At 34.5% G+C, this 24,685-nt stretch overlaps 1 protein-coding gene and 1 non-coding gene across 5 annotated transcripts in view; both read left to right on the top strand.

Annotated features, from left to right (window-relative positions):
- The window catches only part of LOC115212841 (espin), a 251,507-nt gene that overhangs the window by 81,165 nt on the left and 145,657 nt on the right, over positions 1-24,685 (top strand). For 3 of the 4 annotated variants that reach the window (XM_029781613.2, XM_029781611.2, XM_029781612.2), the window contains exon 2: positions 15,959-16,145. In XM_029781613.2, the coding sequence (XP_029637473.1) occupies positions 15,959-16,145 (187 nt within the window). Of the gene's footprint in view, positions 1-14,223; positions 14,263-15,958; positions 16,146-24,685 lie in introns of all 4 variants that reach the window. The other variant, XM_036504123.1, reaches the window with a different exon arrangement.
- On the top strand, positions 5,469-5,662 carry LOC115213640. Its single transcript, XR_003881862.1, has one exon. It is a non-coding gene; the product is annotated as a U2 spliceosomal RNA (small nuclear RNA).

Genomic DNA, 24,685 nt, shown 5'->3' with positions numbered 1-24,685 from the left:
TGGGAGCTGTGCTGCTTTCTGACTTTGTAAATATGTCCACGGGTGTTAGACAGGTGGAGTTTGAAAAGGTGCTCAGAGTTATTGTTTGTAAGATGGTTGATAATTTTATGGGTGTCTACCAAGTCAGCTGCCAGACATTGGAGTTTCAATGTGTCCATGCCCAGGGAAGTAAGGCATTCAGAATATGGCAAATGCCTGATGGAGGGTATTCTTTTGGTTGCACGTCGCTGAACGGCTTCCAGACGATTAATATCCTGAGCAAGATAGGGGTTCCAGACCGGTGATGCAAATTCCAGGTGAGGTCGCACCATAGCTATATAAAGCCACAGATAGATAGCCAGAGAGCGGCTCACAAAGGACTTGGTGAGTAATGCCAACACACCCTCAGCCTTCTTGGCAATTTTAGCAATGTGTTTTGCCCAACGTAAATCACTGTCGACAATAACACCCAGGTCACGTTCACACGAAGACTTTTTGAGATTAGTGTTGTGGAGGGAGTAAGTAGATGCATGGTGGTACATTTGTCCACAGCCAGCTTGAGTTGCCAGTCCATGATCCACTGCTGCATTATGTCCAGGTCTGATTGCAATAGAGATCTATAGTGTACAGGATCTGCATTGCAACCCATTGAAATGTGTGTGTGTGTGTGTACGTGCATGCGTGTGTGTGTGTACGTGCATGCATGTGTCTGTGTCTGTGTTTCTCAGCACTTGACATCTGGTGTTGGTTTGTTTACATCTCCTTAAGTAAGGAGTTCAGGAAATAATGACTGACAAAATAAACGCCAACCAGGCTTAAAATAAGTATTGGGATTGATTTGATCAACTAAGGAAAAAGCCCTTCAAGATTGTGCTAGAGTATGGCAGCAGTTGAATGATTAAAACAAAAAAAAAATTTTTAAATATGAATTAAATTATTTATCATTTTTTTTTACATAGAGAATATTCCTGATTAAATATACTATGAATAAATACATCATCTAATTCTGAAATGTTTCTTAGCAACACTAATATAGTAGTGGCAGCAGCAGCAGCAATGGCAGCTAAAGTGGCGGCAGTGGTGGTAGCAGCACCAGCTGTAGATGCACCACGTGTATTATTGAATAAGAAATCATTATTGAATATTTAATGTGTGTCATAGAAGTCACAAGTTGGCAAGTCACGTGCTGTATACATCAAGCACATGTGCAGTTCTAAATGTAGAATGTTTCTGAAATATGTAATGGAATATTTTCAAACATCTTCAAATACATTATCCTCATCTTTCAAAAAAAAAAAAAAAAGCAAAAACAAAAAACAGCTACACACACACACACACACACACATACATATGATATATATATATATATATATATATATATATATATCTACATACATACATACATACATACATACATACATATATATATATATATATATAATATATATATATATATATATATATATACTACAAAATTAGAGAATGGAGAAATATACTTAAATCAGTAAAACATCAACTATCCGATGATACTCAATCCATACTTAATACACCATTACATATGAGTAAAAGCAATACATAAAATGAAATGAGATATACAGTAATAGTAAAAAGATAAAGAGATATAAGTAAAAAATTTTTTTCAAATATAATATGCAAATAAATCAAAACTGACAGCTGTTTCGGCAGTGAGGACAGTCATTACCCATATAATGCAATAGATGAACTGATTGTTTGACAATTGTTAACATCTATGTATTAAATTTGTTGGGTACCTATCTTGCAGTATATTGGATATATATTATCCCATGGTGGGTTGAATTTTCAACCCCTATCTCATTTTATATATATATATATATATATATATATATATAGCTCGATAGATAGATAGACAGATAGATAGATACACACATACACATATAATAAAAAAATATTACTTGAAATAATAATAATGAAAGCTTGTGTGTATGTATGTGCTGTATATGTTACAAAAATGATCACACACACACACATATATATAATTGTATATATATATATATATATATATATATATATATATATATATGTGTGTGTGTGTGCGCACACACACACACAAACATACATGATGTCTGAGAATGTGTGTGTATAAATATATATATATATAATATATATATATATATATACACACACTCATGCACATATATATACATACACATAGACAAACACATTTATTTTTTTCTATTATAACAAGTGGCAGATGTAGTACTCACTACAGGCTGTAGAGCATAATTATATCATTTACTTGGATGATGTCTTTTCCACTTTTACTCAGCATTTCCATGTTCCTTCAGCTGACAGATTTTTGTTGCTTGAAGAGACTGGAATTATGGAAACTCCAAGCAGTGATTAAAGGCAAATCAACCAAGTAAATTCTATGACAATTTTTTTGTTCAATGTGGATATAGCTAGTGATGACATTATTTGTGTTTGGGTTGCATCCAGTGAACCTTGTTGATATTTCCGGTTAACAAATCTTGAGGTAGTTCTGTGCTTCCAAAATTCTTCTGGAATAAAAATTCCTTACTTGAAAACAGACAGGGCTTGGTATCAGTAAGTGCATTTGTCTGCAAAAATCCTGCCTCTTTGTACTTCTATGTAAACCATGCTAGATTGGGAAGACATATATTAAACGAATGAATGAGGTGCCTGTGTGGCTGTGTGGTAAGAAGCTTGCTTCCTGACCATATAGTTCTTGGTTTAGTCCCATTGTGTGACACCTTGGGTAAGTGTCTTCTACTATAGCCTCAGGCCGAAAAAGAAGCCTGTCATATATGTAGATATATATATATGAAAGGGTACCTTACAACTTCACTTTGTTATATATATAACTATATATATATGTATATATATATATATATATACACATATATATATATATACATAATTAAAAAGGGTAATAACATAAGTTATTATTACCAGTGGCCTAGCACAAAAGACGAATTAGTCAATTAGACATTTATCCCTCTTTGTGTTTCTAGCACTTGCTTCCTTATTTAGGAGCCTTTATTATACATATATATATATATATATACATACATATGCTTGATTGCTAAATTCACATGTTTTGTTAAAATTCTCTTTATGTTTATTTTCTCTTATTCCTTTCTGTTGAAGAGCATAGGCTTGAAACATAAAAGACTTCCTCACTTTCCCAAGCGTCACACTAATACACCTGCTTGTTATTCCTGTCTTCATCTTTTGTTTTTCTGTAAATTTCAACTAATATATATATATATATTATATATATATATATATAAATATATGACATGTACATATGCATATATCTATGTGTGTGTGTCTCTATATCTGCGTTTGTTTCCTTTCATTGCTTCACAAATGGTGCTGGTGTGTTTATGACCCTGTAACTTAGTGATCCAGCAAAAGAGCTCAAAAGAGCAAGTACAGGCTTAAAAACAAATAAAAGTCCCCAGGTTGATTTATTCAACTAAAATCCTTCAAGGTGATGCCTCAGCATGGTAGCAGTCAAATAACTTAAACATGTAAAAGATAAAAGACTGAAAATTATATATATATTATTTTTTTTCCTGTATCAGAGATGATGAATTCTCATCTGAGCATGTGGTTGGCTGCAAGTATGCACTACTGAGAATGCCTAAAATGGCCAAGATGTGCAAGAGTGCATCTTGCACTCTTGATAGCCACTGCTGGGGCTAATTTTGATCTTTCTTTGATATTCATTATTTTCTTCACACAACAAGTCAATAAGAGATGTGATGTCAAGACAAATACTGCAGTAAATGGCCTTTTAACAGTGTATATACATTAAGTATGATACCTCAATGGATGTGTGTGTGTGTGTGTGTATAGACAGCCAATAGATACAGTTAAATCATTGACCAAGTTGCTTAGTGGTAATTATTCCGGTGCTATACACCCTAGGTTTGCATCCCACAAAGATTAGATCTGAATACCTGGAGAGGGATGGATTCTGTCAGGCCTAGAAAGATGTCCAAGACGTGTCATACGTCATGATGGTACTCCTTATGATTCTATCAAGGAGTTGAGGGCCGAAAGCAAAGAGAATCTATGTATGAAGGAGTTCTGAAAAGTTCTGGATTTTAAGGGTATCATGAAAGGCATGGTTGGAGGCCCAACCTTTGGAGTTCTTTTTTAGGGCATAGAAAAACAGGACTGCTGCAATAAATGCGTGAATCTGAGAAGGGAATATATTCAATAAAATTAACTGATCCTCCTGTATTTTTTTTTTTGCCCAAAGCCAGGAACTTTTCAGCATACCCTCATATGTATGTATGTATGTATGCATGTATGTATTTACCATTAATTATTCTTCGTTTTCTCCCATTAACTTTTAAATTAATTTTATCTTACTCGTAGTTGGATAGGGATTTCAAGAAATGACAACAGTGAAATCTACAGTTGTTAATTTACTTTTGAAATTTTGTTATGAAAATGTCTTGAGTTTTAATTATAAGAGAAATTCTGCCTTATAATTGAAATGTTGCTAAGTGAAATGCTTGCTATTAATTAAAGCAGCTGTTACTTTAGAACTTTACTGATTTTGAATATTAAAGCCTATGTAATTAATGTAAAATAATAGATTAGACACTGATTACAAATATGATAGGGTCCTACATATGTAATACAGTGAGCTGAACAACTTTGATCAGTTGAGATTATCCAAGCAATTAATAGACAAAACTCCTTTTGGTAAATGAAGTGTAAAATGTAAAAGCAGGAAGCAAGGGAGGTAACTCCAGTCAGTAGATTTATGTGTGTTGGGTAAGGCTTTTAACTCTTGTTACGGATATAGATTACAGACCTGTCCATGATAACCATCCAACCTCGATTTTTAACCTAGCCCCCACCAAATCTGGTTGCTCCCATGGAAAAAACTGCTGATGCTGCTATGTTAATTCTCCACTGAATATTGACTGAACAACTAATCTGCAACAATATCCCATCCTACCATGTGTGCTCTCAAATGCAATGAACTGATGTTGCTAAATACACCATGCTGCAGCTTGCAGATATTGTGCATGGTATTGTGGCTTGGTATTGCAGTGTTTCCAGGATTTAGCCCATTTTCTAGGCGTAGGAGTGGTTGTGTGGTTAGTAGCTTGCTTACCAACCACACGGTTCCGGGTTCAGTCCCACTGCATGGCACCTTGGGCAAGTGTCTTCTACTATAGCCTTGGGCCGACCAAAGCTTTGTGAGTGGATTTGGTAGACGGAAACATCTTGACCAAGCATAGGGACCTAAGAATAGAGAGAAGAACTGATGTTGACCAATAACATCATGTAACCTGAGTTGACCAGTAGAGAGGTCTAACAGCTAGAAGACATCTTGAATTTGATGAGACAGGTTCGTCCTATGAACCTACAAATCTTTAAATCATATGGAGCTGAGTCAAACTGCTATTAAATAATATTTATAACAACTACTAAATCTATTGAGTATAATTTTCTTTTATTTGCCTATCCAGCCCTTTGGCTAAGATCAAACTGTAGTATCTGTTCTTATCAGCCTAATATCTGATACGGTTCCTATTTGAGGCCATCGATATTAAACTGATTTTTAGAATGAGCCGAAGTGTTAGGGGCTTGCTCTACCTTTGCCACAGGTTGGCCTGGTATTGCAGTGTTTCCAGGATTTAGCCCATTTTCTTGGTGTAGGAGTGGTTGTGTGGTTAGTAGCTTGCTTACCAACCACATGGTTCCGGGTTATGTTCCACTGCATGGTACCTTGGGCAAGTGTCTTCTACTATAGCCTTGGGCCGACCAAAGCTTTGTGAGTGGATTTGGTAGACGGAAACTGAAAGAAGCCTGTTGCATATATATATATATGTATGTGTGTGTGTATATGTTTGTGTCTGTATTTGTCTCCCCAACATCGCTTCACAACCGATGGTGGTGTGTTTATGTCCCCGTAACTTAGCGGTTCGGCAAAAGAAACCGATAGAATATGTACTAGGCTTACAAAGAATAAGCCTTGGGTCCGATTTGCTCGACTAAAGGCAGTGCTCCAGCATGGCCGCAGTCAAATGACTGAAACAAGTAAAAGAGTATATATTTATGATGAGTTTCGTTTCTCTTTGTTCAACTCAAAACCATGTGGTTGCAACGTGAACTTCTTTATCACACAGCCATATCTGTGCCTTAGTATATGCATGTACATGTGCATGCAAACACAAACACAGTATAGGGTTGATGATTGTGACTATCAATAATATAGCTGATGGGGAAAATACTTCAGGAGAGCATTCTGAATAACTAAATACGCATATAGTAGAGTCTCACATACGTGTAGTATAGTGTTTTGAAAAACTGAGAGAAACCACTCAATTAGTAGGAAAAATCTCCCACAGTTACACCAGGGCACTGACATACCAATGTAAATATCACAAGATACTAGTTGATAAGAAAATAATGAAGACAGTGACTTTCTTAAAATGTAAACAGGGAAGTTTAGTAACCTTTTTATATTTCAGACATAAAGATCTATCATCAGAAGTGAACAGAGTAAATAAATGTGAATCTTTGCAGATTTGGCCATTTCTTTATATCTTATGATGGGTCTTTGTGTCTGAACTATATAAAGGTTACCATACTTTTCCTTTTTGCATTGTAAGAAGCTCTCCATCTTCATTACTTTGTTATTTCACTTTTGTATCAGAAAAATTCAGGCAAACTAAAACGCTCTTGACTTATTAGTTTTGCCCTTTAATCATTTTAAGCATTTAGACTTGACTATAAATATCAGAGGATACTAAAAATCAAATAACTCCTTATCTATGACTTTCATTCATCTCTAAGCATCAAATCTTTGGTGTAAGTAGTGTAAGTACCAGGAGACACTGAAAGTCACACAAGTTCTTATCTGTGCCTTTCATTTATCTCTGAGCATTTAGTTGCTTCTTTGTATGCATAACTTATTAAAACTTATAACAGTGATAAAATTAACAGTACAGTGCAATTTTATTATTCATTATCTTCTTCCAAGTTAAGGCAACAGACTGACAAAATTGTTAGAGAATACAGAATATGCCTAAGAGTATTAGTTCCAACTATTTGCGTTCTGTGTTCAAATCCTGCTTTCGTCCTTTTTGAGACACAAGTCAAGTATTAGGATCAATGTAATTGACTAACACCAACTACTAGAATTAATAGCCTTGTGTCGAAATTAGAAACAATTATCTCCTTTCAAGTTAGCTTTAGTGCTTCTTTCAAGATTGTCTCTGGTCTCTTATTAACAATATACATTCTACGGCTAATTATCATCATCCATTTTTCCTACATAACCAAGCTTCCTTACTTTTGGCAGACCCAGTGAGGAAGGATCCTTTCTGCAGTTGTTTGACCAAATAGTAAACACAACCAAATCTTCCTCAAATCATATCCTGCTATCTTAAAAGAGAAAAAATACATTAGATAATGTAGTTCTATAAAAAAAAAAAAAAAAAAGAAACTGGATCATCAAGGCATCAGGGCTGGAATGTTTTTGATTATAGGTCTGCTTAGTCTGGGATGATCATAAGACAAACAACAACAACAACAACTACCTTAGTTTTGGCTGCCTTTATATCATATTGTTGAATAATATCCATGAATTTTTAATATAATTTTTAATGATCATTATTTAGAGAAATTTTTCATCACTTTTAAAACTAAATATTCACATAGATTCAGTTTTGTTCTCAAGAGATTTGGAGGAATTAACAGAAATTCTTACCAAGAAGGCAACAAAATGGTAGAGTTGTTAAAACATTGAATAGAATACCTTACTGGATTTGAACTCAGAGTATAATAAACTGGAGCAAATTCAGCAAAGCATTCTATTCAATTTGCTCCAGTTTACTATGCTCTGAGTTCAAATCTCACAAAGTTTGACTTTGACCTTCAACCTTTTGTGGTCAGCAAATAAAGTACCAGCACACATCAGTAATTTAATGGAATTATTAAGTGTAAGACTGAATGCTTTGCAGTGTTTGTTCTGGTGATCACTTGCTTCCTCCTCCTGGGAAACAGAATCCTTGGGACCTAGTTAATCCTGTGACTATTCAAGATGTTTCAAGAATTTGTAATTTATATTTGTTTGCTACCAAATCAAAGTGCAAGTATTATGATAGCTGTGTGTATGTATTGTTCTAAGTTTGAGTTTGTTTGTTTAGCAGACTGTGGCAAATGTAGTAAGGAGCTTAAGAAACATCTAGCCACTGCACATCCAACAGACTGTACTCTTTTCATTTATCTCTCGTATCCACAAATCTTTTTTATTTTTCACTCATGTTTCAAACATTAAAGGACATCACATTTCTTAATGATATCTGATAATGGAGTGTTGAGAGAAACACAAAAGATACAAATAAAGAACAGAAAACTCATATTTTGCTGCAAGATTAAACCAATTTCCAGAATAAATTTGTGTTTTTTTTCCTTATATATGCTTTTATTACAGTACTAGTTTTATCATCCATGTTGTATTTGAGATATCAAATCACATGCTTTCATGTACAATCAGCCAATATCACACAATCATGAATCTGAAAATTTCAATTACAATTTTATATTGAAAACACCTAAAAGCTAAACAATACTGATTGGAATTTATTTGCTTGCGGTTTCTAAAATGATTTTGTTTGTCATTATACAGAGGAAATAAAGTTTTATTTGTAACATATCAGTTTTATAATAGTTAACAATAGGTTGGTTCTGTTTATTATCAGGTATCATAATCTCAATTATAACATTAAATAGAACTATGCCTAAACAATTTTTGTCTTATTCTAAAACTATCAATAGTTTTCTTTTTGTAGTACTTTCCTGAAAACATTTACTATCTTTTTGTCATTGTTTCATATTTTATTTACTCTTAATTTGTATAACATAGCTGGATCAGAATCAATTGATTTTTATCTAATATTATAGAGTTATTATATTTCATTATTCATCAGATATAATCAGATAAATTAAAACTCCCTTCAATTTCACAAATATTAATGTGAAATGTAACAAACGATAAGTATCTGATAAAAAAAAAATACTTTGAAATATATGTATACAGATAATATATATCCTCCATAGCAAAATCTAGGAGTCATTTGAGCTATTTATGAAACTAGAATAAACAAACAAATATTAAAATAAATATTAAAACAAAGGTCAACTCAAGAAAATGACGAGTTCCTGAACATAATAGGTCGTAAGAATGGCATATGAAGGTTAGCTTCATGAAATGCATCTTGTGTACGTTGACCTGGGGAAGCCCAACTTTTGTTTCTGTGTTTGCTATTCAGTAACCACAAAAGAAAATATCTCAAGATCTCATAAGACACATCATCATCATTATTATGCTTGTTTTCTCTGATGGGATGGGTTGTGTGGGTATCACAGTCTCTTCTCACTTGTTGCAGTCCTTCATGATTTTGGTAGAGATCGTAGTGGAGAAAATTTTCAGTTTTTGGTTATGTCACGTTTTTTGACATATTTTTATAGCTGGATTTTTATCATCAACTACTCAATATAGGCTAAAATCCTTAAATCTAACAATCTTACGACTTGATAATTGTTGGGCCATGGATAAAAGCCAGAAAACAGTTTATAACTTCCTATGTAAATAGGAGCTACTCTTAGAGGTTAATTTCCATCTCATTGCTATTTCAACATCATCATCATCATCATCATCGTTTAACGTCTGTTTTCCATGCTAGCATGGGTTGGACGGATCGACCGGGGTCTGGAAAGCCAGGAGGCTGCACCAGGCTCCAGTCTGATCTGGCAGTGTTTCTACAGCTAGATGCCCTTCCTAACGCCAACCACTCCGTGAGTGTAGTGGGTGCTTTTTACATGCCACCAGCACAGAAGCCAGTCAAGGTGGCACTGGCATCAGCCACGTTCAGATGGTGCTTTTTATGTGCCACCGGCACGGGTGTCACAACTACAATTTCCATTTGATTTTTATTTTGATGATGTACTTGACTCAATAGGTCTCCTCAATCACAGCAGTTCACCCTACAATCCAAGGTAAGCACAGCAGGCCGTCCTGTGATCCAAGGTACTTTGGATGGGCTAGGGCTGCTATGTGAAGCTGGTGCAGGAAACAGCCATGAACTCATGTTATTTGTTGGGTCTTCGCAGTCACAGCATATCTCCAGAGGTCTCGGTCTTTCGTCATTGCCTCTGTGAGGCCCAGCGTTCGAAGGTCACTGACGTCTTATCAAAGCTAGAACAAGGTTGAAACAGGAAATAATGCATCTGATAATGCTTTCAAAAATTCAAACAGTGCTAATCCATGCAAATTGCTGGACCATGGAGTGCCAAACTGAAGAGGTTCAGCCTATGGCATATAGACTAGGTGCATTTTATGCTACCAATATTTGAGAGATGATTGTCCTTGAGTGGCAAGATAAAGAGATCTCTTTACTCTTTAGAATTTTTGTTCAAAGTTACTGCTCTCCTAGATGGGATGATTGTGTTATTGCTTATAGAGTCCCTAATACTATTTATTTCAAGTGAATGCATTCATGTTGATAAATTGCAATGTGTTATTGAAGCACTGCTAGATTAAGATGAGACACAAAGTGATTTCTAAAGAGACAAGTTCCTGAATTAACTCATAAGTGTGTATAACAGGAAATCAGATAATCTCAAATAGACAAACTGAAGGATTTCCACAAAGAGTATATTATGCACATATTAGAAATAATATGCACAATTTAATTTAATTGTTCCCATTTCTGGTATGATTCATAGCTGCATATGAAAGACATGAAATTCAAACCAGCATTAGAGTGTCTATATGGTTGCTTGACTTTCTTGAAATAACAGCTAAATCCCTCTTGAGTCACACTTTATAATCACAAATGAAAAAAGCAAAGACACATCGGATAATGTAATCCTTGATACACAATGTTTGAATCAGAGACAGAGTGATCACAGTTGGAGCACCTTTGACTGCTTGATCAGAGCTGATCAAATCCAACCTGAAATTAAACAACTGCAACAACAACAATAGGATATCAGAACCAAATATATGACAACATAAAATTAGAAAGTTCAGACATTGATTAGCACTATGAAAAGTATTTTTAAAAGTGTTTAAACTGATGTATTGAAAGGGTGTCAATCAAATATTTACAGGAATAAAATATAAATCTTATCAAATATAGTTTAAAATTATCTTTTCCATATGTTTGAACTGTTATTTTTCTTCTGGTTTGAACAAGTTTGCTTTCATTAGCAGGGCTAGTCAGGCCATTAGCCAAATTCATTTTATGAATTGTACTATGACAATTTGGCAAGGATAGCCAGGCAAGAATTCTCTGCCAGATGATTTCAATAAAAGTGGTAGATGCCTGATGCAATTTTTTCTTCTGCATTAATATTTCATATTCTTGAAGTATTCCAGTCAGTGACCATGCTTTTGAAGATTAGTGAAGTAAAAGATCCCTTATTTTTAATCTTTTACAGTTATTGGACTGGGGCTATGCTGGAGCACTGCCTTGAAGGATTTTAATCGAACAAATCAACCCCAGTACTCATTTTAAAGTCTAGTATTTATTCTATGTGTCTTTTTTGTTGAATTGCTAAGTTATAAGGACATAAATAAACCAACACTAGCTGTCAAGTTGTGGTGGGGGAGAAATATAACACAAACACAAGGACACGCAGACATAGGTACATGTACATAGATACACACACACACACTCTCACTCATCTATACAGGTTTACTCATAAGAAGATAGTTGCTCAAGGTGTACTGCAATGAGAATGAACCTGGAACTTAATAAATGTGAAACAAACTTCTTAATTACAGTTTGAGAATAGCTTCCTCATTCTCTCCACCAATTTGAGAGGCCCTATAAAGAGTCATGTGATTTTTCCTCCCTCCTCACTAAGAAATTTTTTTAATATGTTTAAATTTTAAGTAAACCATGTCAGAGTAGAGGCACATGGCTTAGTGGTTAGGGTGTTGAACTCATGATCATAAGGTTGGGGATTTGATTCCTGTACCAGGTGCTTGCATTGTCTCCTTGAGCATTGTCTTCATTTCACATTGCTCCAGTTGACTCAGCTGGCAAAAAATTAGGAATCCTGTGATGGACTAGTGTCCCATCCAGGTGGGAAATATACACACCACAGAAACTGGGAAACCAGCCCTTTGAGTCTATATGACTCAAGAAGGATTTTTATTCTTTATTATGTCAGAAAACATTGTCATTATTATAAAATTCCTTTATGATATACCACTAATTTATTGCCTTTTTTTTGGTGGGCTGCTTCTGTTATAGTTATTTAAAATAATATCATAATTGATTTTTAATAGAAGAGCATTGAAGTGAATTCTCAGAAACTAATTTCACTTATGATAAGCTTTGTGATAGATAAGGTAAATGTCAAATTTCTCTTATACTGATTAATATTTCATTTCTGAAGTGAAACCAAGTGAGTCAAGGAATTTCTATGAAGTCTAAAGTCATTTTAATTTTGGTTTAATAGATTACTTTGATATCATTTGAAGTGACCAAGTACCAGCAGATAGATATCTGCCTAATGTCCTTTACCTTCATAAATGCAGCAGCATTTTTCATTCTTTCAAACCCTTATAGATCAAAGAATAGATCAAAGTTAACAGGGAATTTATTGATTACATCCTTTAAATCAAATTCAGTATCAGTGATTGCTTGGAAATTATCTATAAGAGAGTATCTTCTGCAATTGAATAAGGGTCATTGAAAACTTTAGATAATTGCTTCATTAGTCTAAGATATAAGTGAAAAATGCTTCTTTCTTTGTTTGCTCTTAAGCTCTCAAACTAACAATTACTGGACAGCCCCCATCCCACACAAGAACAATATTATGGAAATTGTTAACCCTTGCCACTTCTTTATTAATAAGAAGACAAAATGAAATTTGCGTTCGTATAATTCAACTTTCTTCACTATGATATAGGATAGGTTTAAAAGTTTTAAATCATCTTCAGTGTATTCATTTGCTCATTTTTTCCAAGCAATTATGGATTGGATGGGGATGTATTTGAGGCAGCATTCTACAGCCAAGTGCCTTTCTTGTCATCAATATTTAGTTGTTTTCCAAGTATAGGCAGAAGCGTAGCTGTGTGGGTAAGAAGCTCCCTTCCCAACTAGTCAGTTTGTATTTATTCTTGGATAATAGTCCTAATCCATCCATTGACTAGTTTAACCTCACAACTGCTATTTGGATACCTCTTTGTTTAACAAAGTCCTTGATTTGGGTTGATTCAGTAGAAAGCAGCACATCTCTTCCTGGACCATGGAATGAGGAGAGATGTACTTCTTAAAAGTCACATATGCTGCCCTTCATTCTCTAGTTAAGCTATAAAAACAAAGCAAAAAAGCTGATGTTATAGTTAATGTAATATTTTGTTCTTGGATAGTAATCTGGTGAATTGTGTTTTTTCTAAAGTTTTTTTGAAGAAGTTAATGTGATTTGTTAAGAAGTTTATGGAATGAAGGAATTGATTAAAATGAACATTTGATGTATTCTTCAAAGTGAGCTAAATGAAAGACTCAAACCTCAATCAGCCTTAAATAGTACATATTTATGAATAAAAAAATGTGTCTATTTAAAAATATTTTACTCATCAAACATTTTTAAAAAAGAAAAAAGCAAAAACATCCTTATTAACCTGGCTTCTAATATTTGTTACAAAACAATTTTTCTGTGTGACCAATTAAATCACTATTTAAAATTGCTAATTGCTATTATCTAAGATATTTAAGTTAATAATTATTTTGGACAATTTTAATTTATAATTTTGAAATCATGATCACAGCACAGTGAAATTAGAGGGGAGGTATGCTATTTCTAGATGGTAAAAATATAAATTTCTCTTGTTGCTCACTATTAATAATTATAGATATAACAATCAGAAAGTCAAAGTATAGGTGGTAGTTGGTTCTGCAACTTCAGTTAGCTAATTAGAGAATTTATTTTATTTTGATTCTATCAAGTTTCTTTAAAATTATAATAATTACCTTTGATATTAATTATTTTTGTGGCAAGTTTGATTGAGTAGAGATAATCTAGTGACTGGAGAATTTTGACCTAATTTTGATTATTGGTTATTGCCATTTAGCTTCTCTTGGATCATTAAATGCCATTGAAAAAAGGTATTAATGTCATACAAGATTTCTTTTTTTTTTACATATTTTTACTGGTTTCCTTCATTGGACTGTGGCTATGTCAAACTGCTGTCTTATGAAGATTTAGTCAATCATATTGATCTCAGTACTTATTTCAGTTTGTTACTTATTTTATTGATCACTACAAGTATATATATATATGTATATATATATGTATGTATGTATGTATGTATGTATGTATGTATGTATGTATGTACGTATGTACGTACGTACGTATGTATGTATGTATGTATGTATCTTCTATCTCATCATCTTCCTTTTAATGTCTACTTTTCCATGCTTGCATGTATTAGATGGATGAGGGCTTCTGCAAATTTTCTATCTGCCAAACTTCACCAACGTGATATTGGTGAACTAAGAGGTTATAGTTTAAGATACTTGCCCAAGGTTCCACACACAGGGATCAAATACTGAACAACATGTTTGTAAAGTAAATTTATCAGCTACATAACCACACCTGCTTCTGTAAATATAAACCTTGCAACTATGTAGAAAACTATATTAATTTTTTTTATATACATTGCGAGAGGTTAAAGAATTTCACCATAAACATTTAGTTCAAGTTACCCTTTATCCTATAGCTAAGCCATAAAAAAACAAAAACAATAAAAGTAGTGGCATGCATAGTTTATCTGATATTTTATTCTTTTAAAAATACATAGGACTTCTATTGGTCAATGTTGACCATGCATCTGCACATGCATGTATAGGCCTATACAAGTATTTTTAGGAAAACTAGCAGTGGCCCATGCATACAAAGCTCCATTGTCCATGTCACCAATGTTTATCCCAGAGAAAGGTTGTTAACTTGGATTAATACAGTTTGGTTCCAATGTCATCACAGTGTTGTTATCAGAACACAAAAGCTGAAACATCTACTGCAAGATACCAATCCACTGCCCTAGATTGGCACTTTTTTTTATCAACCAACCTCGAAAGGATGAAGAACAAAGTTTGACCTTGGCATGATTTGAAATCAGATTACTCTTTCAATTCATTGCCTTTTTGAAATATTGTAATTTCAACAATTCCATATTTTTGATTTTGTCTATATAAAAATAGATGTAATATTTTATTTTATTTTTTCCGTAGTATGCTACTTAGTAGCTCCAGTTCTTTGTGGCTACTGGAATTGTTGAGTATTCTTTCTTTTTTTCTTTTTCTTTTTCTTTTTACTTGTTTCAGTCATTTGACTGTGGCCATGCTGGAGCACCGCCTTTAGTCGAGCAAATCAACCCCAGGACTTATTCTTTGTAAGCCCAGTACTTATTCTATCGGTCTCTTTTGTCGAACCGCTAAGTGACGGGGATGTAAACATACCAGTATCGGTTGTCAAGCAATGCTAGGGGACAAACACAGACATACAAACATACACACATATATATATATATATATATATACATATATACGACAGGCTTCTTTCAGTTTCCGTCTACCAAATCCACTCACAAGGCATTGGTCAGCCTGGGGCTATAGCAGAAGACACTTGCCCAAAATGCCACGCAGTGGGACTGAACCCGGAACCATGTGGTTGGTTAGCAAGCTACTTACCACACAGCCACTCCTGCGTCTATATATAAACAAATTGGCTGCTTGTTTCTCTGGGATTGGCCAAATTGATGTAGATACCGCTGATGAGAGTCCAAAAAGGTTTCAAAATCAGTTAAGACTGTTCATATTTTTTTTCAGTCTATGGAGAAATAGCTAAATTAGTTCTGCTTTTATATCTACCACCTTGGTTGAATGAATGTATTTGTAATATTGGAATTTTACTTTTACAGGTCTGTGAATATGCAAATGAACAATGGCGCTACTCCTGCCTATTTAGCAAGTCAAGAAAGGAAGCTAGACATACTCAAGTACGTTGTTACTGAAGCAAAAGGATCCTTAAAGATAACTGCTTTTGATGGAATGTCTTGTTTACATGCTTCAGCACAAATGGGACATTTAGATATCATCAAATGGCTAGTAAGTAATATTTTACACATTTTGTGTAGAACAAAGTAAACATCTGCGTTTGATTGCTTTAATTGAAACATACTAAATGCCAAAGTACTATGTTGATGGGAAAAAAAGTAATTTAATTAGTGTTCCAGTCATGGCTGCCCTGTCTATATTGTGAGCATGCTGTTTAATTGTTTAAAACTTAAAATATATAGCTTGAAGCACCCTTAGTGTATCACTTCAGTTTTGCTTTTAATAACAACTGTGTATTCTAATTGATATTACATAAAAAGTTAATGATGATAGCCATATTAAAATATGCTGTAATCTTGAAAATGATAATATTTTTATATGTTAGATGAAAACAATTCTTTAATGTGATAATAATTGATAGCATTTGAATAATGTATGACAAAGCAATCCACTAAATGACACTAAAAGATGTTTTGTCATTTCAAAATATTTTCATTAGCCAGGCATTTTATGCCATTTTTCTTCAGATAAGATCATGACTATAATAAATCTGTAATGGCTACTAGGTAGCTCTGACAGAGCAGAATTATGGACAGTGAATTATGACAGCTGGTTTAACCTCATCCCCTAGTGCTTTGGTGCTTTTAATAGAGTCCATTCTGTACTAGTATTCAGGTTAGGTCTTTGGAACAAGGATAACTTTGCCTCTTCCCCCCCCCCCGTAGCCCTGGAAGGAGTCATGAGTACTGCCTCTCCTCCTCTTCTTAGAAAACCTTTTAAAAATAAATTCAAGCACATTGATAATCCCCAGATGAAGCACATTGGTTACAGTGTGGTCCTATTTTTATCCTAGACTATACTTAACATTACATTTTCCTCTCTGATACAAGTTACATACATACAATCATGCATGTGTGTTTATTTGTATAATATATAAGTACTATCATTGGTAAAGGTCCTGATGATGAACAGAGTTTGTCACACCCTTTCAATTTCTTATGTGTTAGGCCATAGTCAGTACAATTTAGATGGACAATATATTTTAGGTTGACATGCCTTTAATTTCTGTTATGCGCAGTAGTACTCTCAAAACACAATGTGACATCATCATCATCATCGTTTAACGTCTGCTTTCCATGCTAGCATGGGTTGGACGGTTCAACTGGGGTCTAGGAAGCCAGAAGGCTGCACCAGGCCCAGTCTGATCTGGCACACTTTTTTTTAAATGAATTTATAACAAGGTCTAGTTAAGAAGTTGGGGTGTGTAGTTTGGAATTTGGTCTCACCTTCGTGGTGACATTTTAAACAAGTGTTTTCTATCATGGCCTTGGGTTGATCAAAGAATGAAATTTGATTGGCAGAATCTCTGTGGAAGTCTGTTGTTTATGTGTGAACAAGTGAATGAACAAATTATAGAAAGTAGAACTTAGCATCTTTGGTCAGAGTTACACACATTTGATAACAGTTTATCTCTGAAATATGATAAGGTAGACATGACTTGTGTTTATGAAACTTTAAGTAATGTAGAGCTGAGTCAAGCATGCATACACACATGTATGTGTGTGTGTATGTGTGCATGCATATATATGTTTGTGTGTGTGTGTGTATGTATATCAGGTAAATAGGTATATGAACCTCTCAAGGCACAGCTTAATTTGACTATCCAAGGATCATAATCATGAAAGTGTTCTAAAAGTAATTAGGAATTATTTGGTCACTATGATCAATGTCTATGTGAAATAAATAAATAAACAAAGACAATGAAGTTCAAATATATCCATATAAAGAAAAATATGCATATATTTACCTAATGGTAACCTTCAGGAACATCTAGATGTTTCTTTAACTTCTCTCTTCTTCCAGTGGTGTAAAAAAGAGACAGGTGGCTATGAAACATTTCTATAAACCATTTCATGTAACAAAAATATATTGTGATATTTAGATATTTAGTGACATCCCTTTCCACTAAGGTAGACTTAACCAATCAATAAATAGACATTGCTAAAATAAATACCTGATTAAGAACAGGAGTTGATATAATTGACTAAAACCAATGAAATCAGTGCCCCATAATGGCTACAGCATGAATACTGAAACCAGTAAAAGAATTAGACAATCTATTTATGTAGCTCTGTTTTGTCATTTATGACTCATTTTTGTTTCATTCATGATTATTTTGGCATTTCTTGACAAAAGTTGTTCCTGGATATTTTCAGTTAATTTTGGAATAAAAAATAACATTAAAATCTTTCCTTGTTGGCTCATAACCTAAAATAATTTACTTAACTGTGCTCAATTTAGTTTAGATGATAAAGCAGTAGTAGTGCTACACTATAAATATTTCCTCGTGTTTTCCTTCTCTTCCACTTACTTTTTTCTCTTAACTCTTCCTCCTTCTCTTTGTTTCTTTTTCCTTTCTTTTCATTTTTTTTGTCTTTGTCATTTTTTTTATCTTCATTATTTATCATCAACTTTTTAAAACTATTGTATAATTTCTGCTGTGGTTAATCATGATGTAAATTATATTTGGTATGATGTTACTTGTTAGCCATATAAGTGTATGATATATGCATGGTAACATAGTAATATGATGACAAATGTGCAGCAAAAAGAAGAGTGTCTTTTATTTTCTTAACCCTTTAGTGTTCACATTATTCTGCCAAAATTAATCCTTTTTTTATCCACATTGTTTTGAACTAATCATTCATTAATCTTGTAACTATGAGATTTTGATGAGGTAGCTGTTAAGTTTTAAAACAATATTGTAGGGTTGGTGTGAGAGACAAGATCTGGCCAGTTTGAACATAAAACAGGCAGAATACTTTTGGCCAGATATGGCCGGTTTAAATGCTAAAGGGTTAGGTATCATTTCAAAACTTTTGTGCTTTTGAAAGGCATTCTAGATTTTGTTAACCTTAAAATATTATACTGTCCTCTTCTTTACTGTCTTTTAGAAAGATGGTAAAAGCAGAAGTAGATAAAATTCTCAAATTATCTTAATCCTTCCATGTCCTCAGCTTTTTGAATATCTGTGAGCCAAAAAGAAAACAACAAGGGATTTAATGGTCATTTTCCCTGCTAAAACAAGGGTTAGCTGTGCAGGCCGTTTGACAGATCTCTATTTTACCTTATCCTCTTCACCCCTTTGCCCTCATTTCTTCTTCCATCATCTTTAGTTATGTTCTTTCTCGGTCTTCACTCCTACTTCTTTCCACATTCATTCCCGGCGCTTTCTCTCAGTCATTTTCATCCCTCCTCAGCACATGATCCAGGCATTTCATCCCATTACTCTTTGCAACATCTATCACCAGTTCTATTCCTATCATTCTCTCCAATTCATTGTTTGTCCTCCTTTCTCAGCCATACCCTGTTCGTCCATTGAATCATTCTCATTTACATTCTATGGTGCCCTTCATTCGTTACACATGTCTCACTCCCACAAATCATAGGATTTCTTGCACATGCAATAAATATATTTCTTTTCAGTTTCAGAGTGATATTTACCTCTACATTTGAACACTAGTCATACATATAACTTTTTCCCTTTCAAGTCTGATTCTCCTTCACTGTTCAACTTGTCTATCAAGTAACAAAATGTTTTTACATCTTCCATCTTCATACCATTTCCAAGATCCAGCTCAACATACCCTTCATACACATATTTTATTGTAGATTTCACACCACTACATTTTCAATGAATCCACGCAGCTATCATACATTTAATGGGATTTACTCAAACACCCTTCCTACACATGGCAATTTCTCTTTTCTTTCCACCTCATCACATTCTTTATACCATTTGCCATCAACTTTAGATTTCCAATATTCCCTTTCATATCTTTTACTTCCCCATTTCTTTCCACCTATTCATCTCTTTCAATCCATCAATGCTTTCTGCTATTAATACCAGACCATCTGCATACTGCAATTCCAAAACTTGAAAGATGAACCTTCCTTTATACTTCTATCTCTTCCATCATAGCTACAAAAAGTAGTGGGGTAATATATCAATACAGGCTATCATTCACTTGAAACTCGTCACTGTTCTTGTCTTTTGTCTTTACAACTGTGTGCACTCTGTCATACATCAACATCACTACTCAACCAACCATTCCAATATTCCTTCCGTTATATCTATATCATCACATTATATCTAAAGAATTACTAAGAAGTTTCCATTAAGGGTTATTGTTTAAAGTTAGATATTAAATTACTGCGATCATAATCACAAGTGCTCTTTTACAAGGTGCCAGTTTGAGTGTGTTCTACATGGCACAGGGTTCTTGTGGGTCAGTCCTCTACGTCAAAGGAAGTGTTAAGGTCATTCTCCCTAATGAGGAGGATTAGCCTGCAAGAGCCCTTTGCTGGTGCCATGTGAAAAGCACTCATGCTGGTGCTACATAAAAAGCACTCTTGTCAACACCACATAAGAGCATTTGTACCAGTGTTATGTTAGAAGCACCCAGCACACACTGTAAAGTGGCATTAGGAAGCGGATCCAGCCGTAGAAACCAAGCCAAATCAGATTGGAACCCGATGCAGCCCTTCAGCTTTCCATCTCAGGTCAAGTTGTTCAACCAATCCCAGCATGGAAACAGACGTTAAAGGATGATGAGGATTGTGATGTACTGGTCTGCAGTTAGTGATGATAATAGTATGGTACTTCTTTTTAACCACTCAGTGTGTGGGGGGTGATATTGGTATGTGTGTGTGGCTGGTAGTGGTGCAGTGACATGCTAACAGAGTGACTCGAAATGATGGAAATGGTGAGGTATGCAAAAACAATGGTCATATCCTACTTAGCTCACAAAGGGTGGCTTATAGCATCTAGCACTACTCATTCATAACCTCATTTTAAGGACTTAAGTGTACCTCTAGTTCCTTTTTCTATGAAAAGAGGAAAGATTTTAATTTCTAAAATTTTTTGTGTATTCAACTGTTATGTCTTAGTGCTAACTATCAATACTTGACCTGGGTTTTCAGATCATAACAGTTTGTTATTGGCTAAACTAACAGACTAGGACTAAGTTAACAAAAGCTTTGACATAAATGCAGATGCATAATGTTTGGCCAACATTTCGAGCTTATCTATATTTTTCAGAAATTGTGTCAAAATAGACAATAATCAGCTTGGTATTAAGTTTATAAAATGATAAAGACAATGTCCAACCCATGCTAGCATGGAGAACGGACGTTAAACGATGATGATGAATGTATCATGTTTGTGTGTGCATGAATATTTATATCCTGCACTTCTCTGAAAAATTGCAGAGCTACTGACAGTGACACAGTTGACATTTCTCTGTCAGCAAAATCCTCAAGTTTTGTTCTTTTGATCTCTTTTGCTTGGAAAATAAGTGTTAGCAACAGGAAGAGCATTTGGCTGTAAAGGCAATGCCTCAATAATATGTCCTTGTCTAATCCACTAGAGTTAGAAAAAATAGATGTAAAACAAACGAATGAAGATTATATATATATATATATATATAGTTGAAATTTATAGAAAAACAAAAGACGAAGATAGGTGTATGAACAACAAGCAGGTGTATTAGTTTGATGCTTGGGAAAGTGAGAAAGTCTTTTATGTTTCAAGCCTACGCTCTTCGACAGAAAAGAATGCGAGAAAATAAACAGGGAGAGAATAAAAAAAAACATGGGGATTTAGCAGTCAAGCATGGCAAGAAAGGTAAAATAACAACATACAGAGTATGAAAAAGCAGAAAGTTCAAAAGAATTCAGACGTCATAGTATATTAGATCAATTTTTCATCAACAGAAAAGTCCTGTGAAATCCACGAAAGTATATCCAGTGATAATCCAGGCGGAGTGCTTGTATGTAGATGAGGAGAGGTACAGAAAGTTCAGGCAGTAGCTGAGATATGTCAGTCCAAAGTGTAGGAGATTAAAGCAGGATAAAACTGGGGTAACCATGTGAGTGTATATATATATATGTGTGTGTGTATGTATGTATGTATGTATGATGGACTCTCCCATTGAAGATGATGTATGAGCATTCAACGTTTGCTGAAAGACTTGCACAAATGATTTGTTTATAGTGATCAAATGTTCATGCCACACATTAGTGCACTCTCTCCATCAAGCAAATATTGTCTGAACAGGTGCACTGTGTACCATGCATTAGGTGTCAAAGTGATCAGAGAGCAATGTGAGATGAAGTGTTTTGGTCAGGAACACAACATTCTACCCAGTCAAGGAATTGAAACCACAATCTCGGGATCATGAGTACAACTCATATATATATGTATATATATATAGGGAGAGTTTACGAAAAAACAACAAAAGACGAAGACAGGTGGTGTACAAAACAAACAGAGTATAACACTCAGGAATAGAAAAAGTCTTTTACGTTTCGAGCCTACGCTCTTCTACAGAAAGGGACACAGAAAACAAAGAGAGAAACAAGGAGAGAAAAAAAAGGAGAGAGTATATATATATATATACACACATGCACACACATACACATATGAGGGTCAGCTTAGAAGTTCACAAGCTGACCAAGATACTCTCGTGGAATGTGACCAAATGTGGTTATTTTTCAACATAGATCCCTTTGTGATCTCCATACTTCTTCAATCGGCGTTGCAGTGCCTTGATTCCATTGCTGAAGAAGCTGTCATCCTGTTCATCAAAGAAGTCATCAACAGCAGATATGATGTCATCATCACTGCAATACTGGTTCCTGGCCAAGTATTTTTTATTATGTTGGGGTACAGATGATAGTCAGATTGAGCCAACTCAAGAGAATACGGAGGGTGACCAACCACTTCAAAGCCACAGTCACACACGGCAGCCATTGAAACCAAGGACTTGTGTGCTGGAACACTGTCTTCATGAAACAGTAACCCTTTTGTCAGTTTTCTTAAGTGTTTGGTCTTAATAGTCTTTCAGAACTGCCTCAGCAAGTTGGCATTGTACATACATATGTACGTATGTACATACATACAGTGGTTGGACAAAATAATGGAAACACCTTAAAATTTCAAACAAATTTATTTTAATACGGGGTAGGACCACCTTTGGAGTAATTACAGCTTGAATTCTACGAGGTATGGACTCATACAAAGTTTGAATTGTTTCCAAAGGAATTTTTGTCCATTCTTCAGCTAAAACAGTCTCCAGTTCTTGTAGTGATGATGGTGGAGGATATCAATCCCTTACTTGTGGTGGCCAGATAAGATGTTCAACTTCACTAGAATGTTCCTCGTACCATTCAGTAACAACTTTAGCTGTGTGAATTGGTGCATTATCATCCTGAAAGATTGTGTTTCCCTCCAGAAACAGTTCCACAACCATAGGATGAATTTGATCAGATAAAATGCTTAAAAAGTCTTGACTATTAATTCTGCCATGAAGGGAAACCATTGGGCTGGCGGATTTCCAAGATACAGCCCCACCCCACCAGATCATCACAGATCCTCCTCCATGTTTAACAGTTGGAAGAAGGCAGTTTGGGTCATATGCTTCTTCTGGATGTCTCCATACGTATATTCAGTTGGTGGTCGGAAATAAGGTAAAGGATGACTCGTCCGAGAAAATAACATTCTTCTACTGCTCTAGGGACCAATTCTGTAGGTTTTTACCCCACTCTAAATGCTTTGCTACATTTGTTTTTGAAAGTAGGGGTTTTCTGATTGTAGCCTTCCCATGAAATCCAGTTTTGTGCAGCTCTCGGTGAGCAGTTTTTGTGGAAACTGGGTTCCCGAGGTGGTCATTAATCTCTGCAGTAATTTTGGGAGCTGTACTTTTGTGACCCTTTCTAACAATTTACGTAAGAGCCCAACAGCCCCTGTCTGAAAGTTTTGGTTTTCTTCCAGAGTTTTGTTTTGATGAGGGGGTTTTTCCCTCTTTCTCAAAGGCTGTCATTACTTTCAAGACAGTACTTCTTGATACACCAAACATTTCGGCTATTTTCAGGATACTAGTGCCTGCCATACAAGCACCAACAATTTAACCTCTTTGAAAGTCTGATAGATCTGTCATTTTAATGAATTTTAATTACTTTTTTCTGATGATATCTGAAAAGAAACAGCAATTTTAGCAAAACATTAAGCAACACTAATAATAAATCAAAAAACATAAAAATAAACAAGCTTTTGGTGGTTTTATAGATATTTCAAAATTATGATGATATGATGCTAGGTGTTTCCATTATTTTGTCCAACCACTTTATATATATATATATATATATATATATATATATGTGTGTGTGTGTGTGTGTGTGTGTGTGTGTGTGTGTGTGTATGTATGTATATGTATAGTAGTTTAAAAACCTGTAAGTCAGAAAAAATATTCACAATATCATATATTTTGTCAATAGAGTAGGCATATTGATCAAAGTATACAATATTATAGATCTATTTCATCAGGCTATATTGATGAAATGGTATGGGTTATATAATAATGCGAGGTTATGTAATATCCTGTAATATTATGCATTATTGAATAAATAACTATGCTATGGAAATAGTTGCAGCTAAAATTTGAACTATCCATTCTTGTCCCGTCACCATATTATACACTGTGTAATATGTGCAGCATCTTATTGCTACATAAATGGATTTACAAGATGCT

Source organism: Octopus sinensis, linkage group LG6, assembly GCF_006345805.1.
Source record: "Octopus sinensis linkage group LG6, ASM634580v1, whole genome shotgun sequence".
In the NCBI taxonomy this organism is placed as follows: domain Eukaryota; kingdom Metazoa; phylum Mollusca; class Cephalopoda; order Octopoda; family Octopodidae; genus Octopus; species Octopus sinensis.
This window is presented reverse-complemented; position numbering and strand designations above follow the sequence as displayed.